We start from the raw sequence: 12,883 nt of genomic DNA, 5'->3' as shown, positions 1-12,883 counted from the left end.
ACAGCATTCTGAAAAAATGTCCCAAAGAAAATCAGCTCAGACATTCATAGGCCTTCGTGGCTGGTGCAAGCTATAATTGTAAAGATATTTGTTTTGTTCTTTGCGTAGTTCTGGCCTTCTGATAGAAACATCTATCTGTTTGCCGACTATATGTTCTCCTTTTCTATATCTGGAAGGAGTCAAGTAACATGTAAGAGTGTTATGTGCTGAGACCCATTCTGGAACTTTCACTCGCTGATACCAAATCTGTGGAATGATGAGGTAATGGTCGTTAGTGTAAACGAAGAGTGAAGGTCATGGAAGAGGCATGATGCAATGGGCTTTAGCTGACAGGGAGGTGAGGCAGCTGAGGGATTGGCCACCCTGTCACTGAGCTCAGCAATTGTAATGTGAGGTTTCCCGCAATGCAAATAAAAATGGGGCTGCCGATTCGTTAACTCCTGTTTTACATTATCGCACAAAGTCAAAATTTACCCCATGTGTTTAAATGGTTTGAATCCAGAGACTATTTCAATAGAGTCTTTCCACTGCACATTAGCTGGCATAACAGAAAGCATTGGTGTACCTTTTGGTGGATTGTGGCTCCCAAATTAAGATGCAAGATAAATACTGTGCATTCAATGACTGAAACAATGAGGTATCCCACTGCTATCGATCAGCTTTAGCTTTCTCTGTTTTGTTGTCTTGTATTTCTCTTGTTTCTCTGGGGTTTTTTGGAGGCTCATTCTGCCTCATGCCTGACCCAGGAAAGTGAGCAAGTGGTCAGGTTCCCAAACCCTCACCATCATAATCACCTGCTAATGAGGTGCCCAACAACAGACTGGGATGACCAGATGTCCTATTTCCCTCCCTTGTTATATGGAAGCCCCGTCTCCCTCCCCCAGCATCATGGCTAAGATCAGGAGTGCGCTGTGTGTGGAATTACGAGCACGGATCTTTGTTATCACCACCATCTGGCCCCTGTCCAATCCCCAGCAGATTGGATACAACTATTTCACTTACTCGAACTCTGACCACTTGCACTGGGGCAGCCTCATTCTCTCGAATCGTTCCCAGATAGGTTTCCTTCTGAAATGTGGGGACATTGTCATTGACGTCCAGCACATTAATGCGCATACGTCCTGTGGTCTCCTCACCACCGCCATCCTTAGCTATTAGGGTTAAGGTGTACCGCCGCGATGTCTCAAAGTCTAGTCTCCTGATTAGCGTTACCTTGCCAGTATCCTTGTCAATAGCAAACCTACCAGAGGGCAAAGAAAGTATGAATGTGACAAGGGTATAAAATACATGCAGAATAACATTAGGGCTACAGCATATTGGAATACAGTTTTAGCTAACATTTGTGTTCATTCCTTATGCTCATGTGAAATGTAAATACATCCATGTCATAGGTAAACAGAGCAAAACAGCAACAAGGCAGGAAATTAGCCGACCTTCCACAAAAAAAATTAGAGTACTTCATATACGCATAAACTAAAGATGGATAGACAAACTTGGCTTGCCTCATTTAAAACACCGCGTCCTTGAAACTATACAACAACAACTTGTGTTTATATAAAACAAGGATGAGAATTTTAAAATGACTGGGAGCCAATGTAGGTCAGCGAGCACAGGGGTGATGGGTGAACGGGACTTGGTGCGAGTTAGGATACGGACAGCAGAGTTTTAGATGAGCTGAAGTTCACGGAGGGTGGAAGGTGGGAGGCCGGCCAGGAGAGCATGGGCGTAGTCGAATCTAGAGGTAACAAAGGGATGGGTGAGACACAGTGCAATGTTAGTATACAAAAGCTTAACACTTTTGCTATCTGCCTTCAAATAGAGGATAAAGTGATTTCATACAAACGCACAAAGCATTTTTACACTAATAGTCACACAGCGATATCTCAAGGCTCATATCTGCGTATTTGCAGTTGGAAAAATGTGTCCAGTCTGATGAGGAAATTCCACGGGATCTCTCTGCAATATGTTCTCGGAGATCTATTCTGGATTGCTGAAGAAACATTCAGTTGAAATAAAGACTATAACTGATGCCCGTATGCACCACAGGGGTTAGACTGTGACCTCAAAATGCCCAAATCTGGCACTCCGCCTCTTAACGGTTTGCTTGTTAACATGAGTTGAAGTGTTGGATCGAGTTTTATGATTCGTACATGAGATAGCACATGGGTCCTGCACTGCATCTTGGAATGCCTAGAGGAATAGAGTTTATCAAATGCATTTCTACGGTTCAAGAAAAGCAGCCTATTGTTAACAGCTGATTAATCTTTCATGAGATCACACATTATTAATGATATTACAATACAATTTACATATTTATATTATGCAAATTACAATACACAGGAAAACTGGACAACAAAAGCAGCACAAGGAACATTCTCCAGACTGTCAAGTGGGAAATTGATGGGATGCTTTGTTCAAATATTAACTGGCACAAAACCAATATTGAACTGAATATAATGCAGAAAAGATAACCTAGGATTACAGTCCCAAGTTCCATTAAATAAACCCTGAAATCCCATGAAAAACACTTGCATGTTCTCTCTCTTTCTCCCTTCTGATACTAACCAGCCTTTTTAAAAAGTTAATCCTTTAGGCTCTTCTGTCCAGAGATTTGAATTGTAGTTATTGTAGACTGTACTTAAGAGTGAAACAAACAAGAGAAAAATAGATAGCTGGCAGCAGTTACAAGGCAATCATTCTGTCGATTGGTTCTGAGGAAGTCATAAAAGCAAAGCTTGAGCAGTTTATGACCATCAGAGACTCCAGGATTGAATTATTGCCTTAAATTCACAACCAGGCTCCTATTGCACTCCATTTAAACCTCAGCTGCTACAAAGAAGGATACTGATTGCAGTGGAGGCAGAGTAACATGCAAGTAAAGTGACAGGATAGTAAAGAGAGTAATGAAGGGAAAAGCATGCTCTCAATAACAAAGGAAAGGATTAAAAGATTTTTGACATGTTACAACACCACCAATAATATTAACACAACACAATGGTATTAACCAGTTAACATTTCATCATCAAGTTTGTAGCAGCAGCCCATAAGCAACATGGAAGGTGAGTCTAATAAGAAAATGTAATTAATTCAGGTAAGTTTTAAAAAAAAATAAGTATACATACTGGCTGGCCAATCAACCATGGAAAATTTTTACCAAAATTTCAAACCAAAGCTACAAAAAACATAACTGATTATGTGATAATGGGAGCTCTGCTAAAACTGAGCAGTATTGACTCGCTGTAAACCTTTACTGAGTGATTTGGCACAGCACCATCCCGTAACAAATTGATAAGTTTCAACACTCACTGCATTGAAAGAAAGAAAAACTTGCATTAAAATAGCGCCTTTGACAACCTCAGGACTTTACAACTAATGAAATACTTTTGAAGTGTAGATGGTAGCCATGATGTGGAGATGCCGGTGATGGACTGGGGTTGACAATTGTAAACAATTTTACAACACCAAGTTATAGTCCAACGATTTTATTTGAAATCTACAAGCTTTCGGAGGCTTCCTCCTTCCTCAGGTAAATGTTTACATTTACCTGAGGAAGGAGGAAGCCTCCGAAAGCTTGTAGATTTCAAATAAAATCGTTGGACTATAACTTGGTGCTGTAAAATTGTTTACAATTTGAAGTGTAGGCATTGTTATAATGTAGGAAATGTGACAGGCAATTTGCGCACAGCAAGCTCCCACAAACAGCAATGGAAGAAAAGCAGATCATCTGTTTTAGGTATTGGTTGAGGAATAAAAGCCAGGACACTGGGGGGAACTGCCCAACTCTTCTTTGGAATAGTGCCATGGGATCTTTTATGTACACCTGATGGTGGGGGGGGAGGTGACAGGGCCTCAGTTTAACATCTCGTCTGAAAGACAGTACCTCCGACAATGCAGCACTCCCTCAGTACTGCAATAAAGTGTCAGCCTAGATTTTGTGCTAAAGCCTCTGGAGTGGGATTTGAATCCTACATCCTTCTGACTCAGAAGTGAGCATACTACCCACTGAGTCACAGCTGACACCTGCATTGTACCACAGTTTGCTGCCTGAATACCGTAATTTTACATTAAAAAGTTCCACAGGCAGTGAAAATACTCCAAGTGATAACAGATCACTTACTCCACTGATAAATACCAATAATTGATAGGTTCATCAAGTACTGCATCGAACATCTTGTGTAAAATGCAAGAAGGAAACTGCAGAAGAACAAGACCAATGACATTATCTTACTGCAAAACATATTTAAATGTTTGGGCAACACTGTAATGAAATGTGATGCATGTGCAATATCTTCATATCAAAATAAATTAACTTTACAGTTTACAATGTGGTCTGGCAAATGTGGATTTGAGTAAAATTGTTTTTTTCATTATTTGTACATTATACTGTAATTGACGTGTTTTATCACATTACTGGGACCTGTTTAATATGAAGCACTGAAGAAATGTGGAAGTATTTTTGCACAATGCCAGAAATGTATAAATGATTACACATTATAGAATTTACAACTTAGATGGAGTTCATTCAGACCATATTTAAAAGGGAACTGTCTACCCTAATCCCATTTTCCGTATGTTTTTGTATATTTACTTTTCGCCTAATTATTCAATTCCCCTTTATGTGAAAACATCTTTTTCTCCCAATTGGAAAAACCGAATGTTCATAGAAACTCCAAGGTCTGGGTCTTGTTTTTCCCCTTGTCAAGTTTCTCCTTCACGATCTCCCCTGAAAGTGATGATCCCTTTTTGGGTTATGGGAGTGGGAATGGGAGCAGCTTTCAAAACCTCACCCGAGTGCACATCATCCACACGTGAGCTTTGACGCTGACATCAGACTATTTCACCACGGAAGAGCCTGGTCCCATCCACACCCATCAACTAAGCTGGTGGACTTTCAGCAGATGTCACTAGATAGTGATCAGGAACTCCCAACACTATCAATGCAATCACTGGGGACGGAGGAGGGAGGTGCGGGGGGGCAAAGTCTGAAAGGGATCTTTCCCCCAAATATTTTGAGCATGAGTTACATCCTCCGCACCCTCCCACCCCTGACATATAAACAGTTGGGGGAATTTGGTTGCACATCTGGGTAGAAGCAGCATCAGGCCTTTCCGACGCAAGGGTGCCGGAGTCAATTGTAGTTCCTGTACTGCCACTCCAGTTGAGATTAGCTGATTCAGTAGAGACTGAGAATCAAATTTGAAATCTTCCCAATCTATAAGGGTCAACTGCTCACTTGTTAAACTCACTTAGCCATCGGGATAACAAATTTTGAAAAAGTTTCCTCTCTACACTGAAAAACACACCACAGTTGAGTAAACCACTGTATGGTGTACCCCATTTATTAGCTATTACAAAGGTCACTGAATAAAAATACATTCTTCATTGTCTGCTATGGCTCAGTGGTAGCACTCTCGCCTCTGAGTCAGAGATTGTGGGTTCAAGTCCCACTCCAGAGACTTGAGTGCAAAATCTAGGCTGACACTTCAGTGCAGTACTGAGGGAGTGCTGCAATGTTGGAGGTGAGATGTTAAATCAAGGCCCTCTGGCAGAAAGATCCCAAGGCACTATTTTGAAGAAGAGCAAGGAAGTTCTGGCCGATATTTATCCCTCAACCAACATCAATAAAACAGATAATCTGGTCATTATCACACGTTTGTGGGACCTTGGCTTCTGCGTTTCCTACGTTACAAAAGTGATTACAGTCCAACAGTACTTCATTGGCTGTAAAGTGCTATACAAAATGCACGTCTTTCTTTCTATTTTCATTAACATTGCGTATATTTCCACCTTCAGGTGCGAAATCAAATTGGTGAATCAAGCACAAATCTCAGAGGTTCGTGTTGGCAATGTCACACAAACCACTGCCAAAGCCCAATTGTGTCAGGGAACCTATTTGTGAAGGAACATATTTTTATAGAGAAACTTTTCAGACAGATTTAGCAGTCGCAATGAGGTAGAAATCTGAACTTTTAAAAACTTTTTGGGGGTAATTTTGACTTTGGGTTATGGAGTAAAACGGACGATATTGATTCAGCCACCCGTTATACATCTCTCCTGATTGACTTCAATGGAAATGAAAATTGGGAGAGATGTATAACGAGCGGCTGAATCGATATTGCCCGTTTTAAACTATCGCCCAAAGACAAAATCATCCCCCCTTGTAACTCCAAGCACAACTGAGAAACAAATTCTCACATGCTGTTCCTTTTCTCAAGTGAAACTGCTCACTTACCTCAAAGTGGGATCAAATGGACACTTTTGCATTTTAGCAGGTGGCACATTTTTATACTGCCTGTTGTAAAGACATTTCAGATTTCACTTGTGCCTGAGTTAAGTAGAAGATGCCCCAAAAAAAACAAGTACAAAAGCCTCAACAAGTCTGTGTGAAGTGGAAACAGGACATGAGACTGATTCAGAGAAAATCACCCTCAAGAGACTGTTTTAATCAATGCTCTTCATTCATTAGAAGAAAGACATGCATTTATATCCTGCCTTTCACACCCTCAGGACATCTTAAAGCACTTCACAGACAATGAATTACTTTTGAAGAGCAGTCACTGTTGTTTTTGTAGGCAAACCTGGCAGCCAATTTGTGCGGAGCAAGATCTCAACGACAGTTAATCTATTTTGGCAGTGTTGGCTGAGGAATGATTGTTGGCCAGGACATTAGGAGAATTCCCTGCTCTTCTTCTTCAAAAAAGTACATGGGATCTTTCACATTCACCTGAACAGGCAGACTTGCTGCTTCCAAAAGACAGAACCGCCAACAATCCATTGCTCCCTCGATTACATCTTCAGGTCTTGGAGTGGGATTTGGAATCGCAATCTTCTGATTCAGAGGCAAGGGTGTCACCGCTGAGCCAAGCTGCCCACCTACCTCCTCAATGCCAGATGATGATACATGTGATGGGGAAAAGCTGTGTGTATATTCAGGAGTGTACTTGGGAGGGGGGGTGGGGGGGGTGGGTGGAATGACAATGGCCACGTAGGTTAAGTTGTAAGTTTGGTATTACAGATACTGGGTAAAGCCAGACTGAGAGTCAGTAAAGATACCAGATGCCAGTCGCAGGATAAACCCATACGCTTCCTTACTTTAACAAATGTTTTAATGTTATAAAATGGAAGAGATTTGGGGAGGTAACTTGTCATATCACTTGACATATAGTGAACAATTGATTGTATGACATTATCTGTTACACGGTTTGTAAAACTGCCTCACACGATACGCGGCTGCAGACTCTGAAACCCCTAAGATCTGGAGCCAGTTCTTACCTGTCAGATTCATCACTGAAAAAATAATTGACATTTCCGTAGCTTCCAATGTCATTATCTGTTGCCTGAAGAAAAGAACAATGAAATACAAAATTAATATTGGTGGAACACACAAGTACAATAGGCATCATTGGATTATATACACACATGTCCTGGTATTTTTAGTTCACAAATCTTATTTTTTGCTATAATGTATTAATAAAGCTCATGGAGATACACATTCACTCCATTGTTCAATGTTCCCACTTGGACAGTCTTCATGTTATGAAGAAAGCCTCAAGTGACTAAACTTATTTTTTTATTGGAGAAGAGAAGGCGGAGGAAGACATGGCGCCAGCAATGAACGGGACAGATAAGCTCCTTAACTTGAACAACGAGGGGAAGGACCAGAGACACAAGAATAAATTTCATGAGCACCAAGCAAAGTTAGAAAAAAATCTTTCACCCACCCCTCACAGAATGATGGAAAAGTCTCCCAGAAAAGGTAGTTGACTGAGGGTCAAATTGACACCTTCTGTTAGGAAAGGGGATTGAAGGTATCAGAAATATTAACAACACTGCTTGATTTTTATTCTTCAGGGGAAGCAAGGGATGGAACTGGGCAATCCTCAGAGTAGGGAATCAGCAACTGAGAGAACAAGAAGGAGGGAAGTCCAGGGTAGAATAATTATATCTGGACACTGGATGGAGTGAGCTTCTTTTACTCCAGTCTAAGTTCTCACATTGTGCTCGGAACAACGGTTCAAGAGTCTGATCCAGGAGCTAAGGGTTTACTGTTGAGAGATTGGGCAACTATCGCAGAACACTATCTGATCCCTTGCTTACCCGAATTCAGTCAACTCCACTGAAGGAAATATCTAATGTATGAATATTTCTGATACATGAATAGAAACTGAAAACCAAAAGCCTCTTCTCACCTATACACGTATTCACTTGTATTAAACAGATTATTTCAGGTATAAAAATTCCTGTTTTCACCTCTGACCCATACACCTCTATATTAACAGTATGAATCAGTGCCCAATACAGCACTGGAAGGTTCAAGGTTCAATCCCCAGATTGTATTGTGTCAGCTGACAGGTATGGTACAAGTGGTCTCATACGCCCATGCTCGGGAGGGGAAAATCAGCCACGAATACAGGCTCCTGGTTGTTATGTAATGCTTTTTGGATCTTATGTGCAGATGTCAAGTGAGGACAGTACGGAGCTTTGGCTGTGATGCTTCCCAATGGTCGAATGGCCTGTGAATAAAATCTTGCAGCAATCAAGGATTGACTACCCTTCAAGCTATTCCTTTCAAACACAAAGAGCAGCTCTCAACGTTCATGCCAGTGATGGACATTTAGGATTCTGCGTCTTGTAAGCTAAGAAGTGTTTGTCCGTATTTCTGATGGGAAAACACAGTTTATCCCCAATAAAAGAAGAAACATTTGCCTGAGTTCGATGCAAAAAAGAACAAAAGATTTGTCCCTCCCACCAACCCTCAATGCCAAAGGAATTATCTGATTTGCATAGTGTTGGTAACCAATGTATGAACAGCTGGGGAGAATATCCAATTTAATTGTACATTCAGATACTCAAGCAAGTTGGACAAACATAATGTGCTCATATGAACACGACCACTCATTAATCACTCTCCTTCCCTCTCACATCATTTATACTCTCTCCTTTTCCAGTCAATAATCATGAACTCCATCCACGAGTCCTCAGTTTCCCTCCCCACCACCAGTTATACACAACACCACTACTCTCTGGCTGGTCATTCAAACTATCGATCGAGCAGTCACTCTGACAAGTGGCTTTTATATTGTTGAACCAGGAGTTCCATCCACTGACCACTGCCCCCAGGGAGCTGAATTCTGATGTCCATTTACGGGTCACTGCAGGACAATTTTCTTTTTATCATACTCCCTTTTTCGCACTCAATGTTACAATAAAACATTCCAAGGTCAGGTACAGCACCCTGAATTAGATGTTCCAACTATGCCATCCTAACAATGTATCTCAACCCCAAATCTTAGTGGAACATCCAATATTAAACCAGTGTGACATCTCTATTTCCTACAGCAAGCTGTTCTGAGTGAGACTATCAATTTAATTCCAATTATCGCTGAATTATGGGCATATTTGAGCTGTTGACGTTACTCCTTCAGAGCTGAGTTGACTGGTCAAATTCATTTCTCTTAAGACCCTTAAAGCCACCAGAGAGATAAACCTTTCATCTTGTCACAATAGGTTGGATTCTAACCCAAGACTAATCTTACAATTTCTGAGCTCCCGAATTATATGAAATTCTTCTATCTCTCTCTCCGACTTGTTTATTATTCTGGAAGTAATGTACTTGTGCAATGCTGAAGTTGTTGTGGCTAAAATTCAAGGCCATTTAAATCCTTTGATATGAAATTTCCATACATACTCTCAAATTCTGCACATTTATGGGTTTTCCATATATTATATTCAAACATATAATTCCTAAACTTTCATGTTTCAAAAAAAATCAAAATGATAGTACTCATCCTCTGTGGGAATTCAGTGTTCTGTGGAGTCCAGGACAGGACACAGGCATCTCAGTGCGTTTTCTGTACCCACTGAGCTTCTCGAATGGTCAGCAAGCGTTTCACAACTTCAAGTTACATTTATACTACAAATTAATTGTCTGTGCTAAGCAATTTCTGATTTGAGTTTTTTTTTCTAATGTTATCCCATTCATTACTTACCATGGTGGGATTTGAACTCTCAATCTCTGGGTTGCTAGACAAATACCAGAACCACTACACTACTGCTCTGCAGTTCTGAAAAATGCGACTACAGGGCTGAGCAGCCACTGTCAACACTGCAAGTGCAAATAAACCCTTACGTTCAACGATTTGCATAACAAATTGCATTTATAATGCATGTACCCAAGAGTTAATGTTCTGTAGATTAGCACTGTCCATTGATTCATACAGCACAGGACGTCGCCATTCTGCCCATCGTGCCTGTGCCAGTTCTCTGCAAAAGCTATCCACTCCCCATCTCTTTTCCCGTAGCCCTGCAAATTTTTCCTTTTTAAGTATTTATCCAATTCCCTTTTGAAAGTTACGATTGAATCTGCTTCCACCGCCCTTTCAGGCGGTGCATTCCAGATCATCACAACTCGCTGTGAAGAAAAACAATTCTCCTTATTTCGCCCTTGGATTTTTTTGCCGATTATTTTAAATGTGTCCTCTGGTTACCGACCCTCCTGCCAGTGGAAACAGTTTCTCTTTATCTACTCTAAGAAAACCCCTCATCATTTTGAACACCTCTATTAAATTTCCCCTTAACCTTCCCTGCTCGAAGGAGAACAATCCCAGCTTCTCTAGTCTTTCCAGATAACTGAAACCCCTCATCCCGAGTACCATTCCAGTAAATCTCGTTTGCACCCACTCCAAGGCCTTGACATCCTTTCTAAAGTGTGGTGCCCAGAATTGGACCCAATACCCTAGCTGAGGTCTAACCAGAGATTTATAAAGGTTTAATTTAAGTTTACTTAGCAAAACTATAGATCTGACAGCATTTCTGAGGCTCCATAAAATTTAACATGCAAGATAAGAATACCACGGGTTAATAATGTTCCCAAATCTATCCAGCTTAATTTCAGGTCACATTACAAAACTCACTCTCTCTTCTACATGCAGTTCATTACTGCACTAATACTCACCTATGCAACAGTATCTGCCTGCTGTCAGTAACTGTCTAATACAGCCAGAATTCCCTAGATGCACAGATTTATTTCCAGTTTGTGGAGGCATGCCCTTAGGAACTTTTGTGAGAAATTCACTGAATGACACAAATATTTGGTCAGCCACCACAGAGTTGAGAAAGTTTGAAAACAGGATGACTGAACATAAATTTTACTAATGATTAGCCTCCAGGAATCGTCATGTGAAAAGAAGGGTTCTCAATTATTTAATAACTCACTTAAATTATACTGTAAAAAAAAAAGAGGAATTTACTTTATTGGATCCAAATTTCCCTTTTTTTTATGCGCACTCGAGAATTGTGATGTTTGCCCTTTTGTAGCCCTCTCTCCTCGGCATCAGAAAGTTGTGGGTTCAGGACTTGAACACATAATCTAGGTTGACATTCAATGCAGTACTGATGGAGTGCTGCACTGCCGGAGGTGCCATCTTTCGGATGAGATGTTAAACTGTCTGCCTTCTCGGGTGGATGTAAAAGATCTCATGGCGTTATTCGAAGAGGAGCAGGGAAATTCTCCCCCGTGTTCTGCCAACCACTTATGCCTCAACCAACATCACTAGAATAGATTATCTGGTCATTTATTTAATTTGTGAGCAAATTGGCTGCCGCATTTCCTACATTTCAAAAGTACTTCATTGGCTGTGGGGTGCTGGGACTCCCTTACATCATCAAAGGCAGTGTATAAATACAAGTTCTTTCTTTCTATTCCCATTCCTCATGCATTGCAAGCTATCACGTAGTGAAAAGGAGAGCACTGACTGAGAACAGTGATCCATTCATACAGGTTATCGTGCCATTCTTTTCTTTACAGCAGATGCAAAGTGGGCAAAAAAAGGTATTTTATATTGATCTTTTAATTTGGATTCTGGGAGCCCAGCATTGATGTAAATAATGCACTTTTCACAGACTAGTGGCAGACTTGTAGGGTAACACTACTACTGGTCCACACACTATCAAATATTGAGACACTCCTGGGGATTCCCTGCAAATACTGATACACTCCTGGGGATTCCCTGCAAATACTGATACACTCCTGGGGATTCCCTGCAAATACTGATACACTCACCACCCTAACTTCTGGAACACAATGCCAGCTACTCAATGAAAACAGTGCTATCACTGACCTAATGTAATTCATCAAAGGCAATGAAAATACACATCCAATTTATACATTGCAACTGATGATGAAGAGGAAGAGATCAGTAAGAAGTAGCTTTATTCTTGGTGGAGATGGCAAACAATATTTTCACTCCTGGTGAATGATAATTCACATGGAGACTGTCCCTTTACTCTCCAATCATTAACAGTATGAAAAATTCAAAGGATCGTTCGCATCTACAGAAAAAAACACTGAGTACCTCTCTGACACTGAGTTGCACATTTCTCTCCACTCATGCTAAAGACTTAACCTTGCTTGTAATGGCCACAATGGGGTAGATTTTTGTCTTGGGCCATAGTGTAAAACAATATCTGTTCATTCCGTCAAATATTCAGTTCTACTGAAGTTGATGGATCTGAATTTTTTTAAATTATTCGTTCATGGGATGTGGGCGTCGCAGGCAAGGCTGGCATTTGTTGCCCATCCCTTATTGCCTTTGAGAAGATGGTGAGCCACCTTCTTGAACCACTACAGTCCGTGTGGTGAAGATTCTCCTAGAGTGCTATAGGGTAGGGAGTTCCAGGATTTTGACCCAGTGACGATGAAGGAACGGCCGATATATGTCCAAGTCGGGATGGTGTGTGACTTGGAGGAAAACGTGCAGGTGGTGTTGTCCCCACGTGCCTGCTGCCCTTGTTCTTCCAAGTGGTAGAGGTCGCGGGTTTGGGAGGTGCTGTCCAAGAAGCCTTGGCAAGTTGCTGCAGCGCATCCTGTGGATGATACACACTG

General features: G+C 41.0%; 1 protein-coding gene across 1 annotated transcript in view; it reads right to left on the bottom strand.

The window, feature by feature from the left end:
* LOC137303915 (cadherin-23-like) overlaps window positions 1-12,883 on the bottom strand; it is a 110,869-nt gene that overhangs the window by 19,445 nt on the left and 78,541 nt on the right. Inside the window, exons 5-6 of the mRNA XM_067972327.1 lie at window positions 7,273-7,337; window positions 1,003-1,240 (exon numbers count right to left, since the gene is read on the bottom strand). Coding sequence (XP_067828428.1) covers window positions 1,003-1,240; window positions 7,273-7,337 — 303 coding nt within the window. The remainder of the gene's footprint in view (window positions 1-1,002; window positions 1,241-7,272; window positions 7,338-12,883) is intronic.

Source organism: Heptranchias perlo, chromosome 36 (assembly GCF_035084215.1).
Source record: "Heptranchias perlo isolate sHepPer1 chromosome 36, sHepPer1.hap1, whole genome shotgun sequence".
Taxonomy (NCBI): domain Eukaryota; kingdom Metazoa; phylum Chordata; class Chondrichthyes; order Hexanchiformes; family Hexanchidae; genus Heptranchias; species Heptranchias perlo.
The sequence above is the reverse complement of the archived record's forward strand: the minus strand, read 5'-3'. Positions and strand labels throughout refer to the sequence as shown.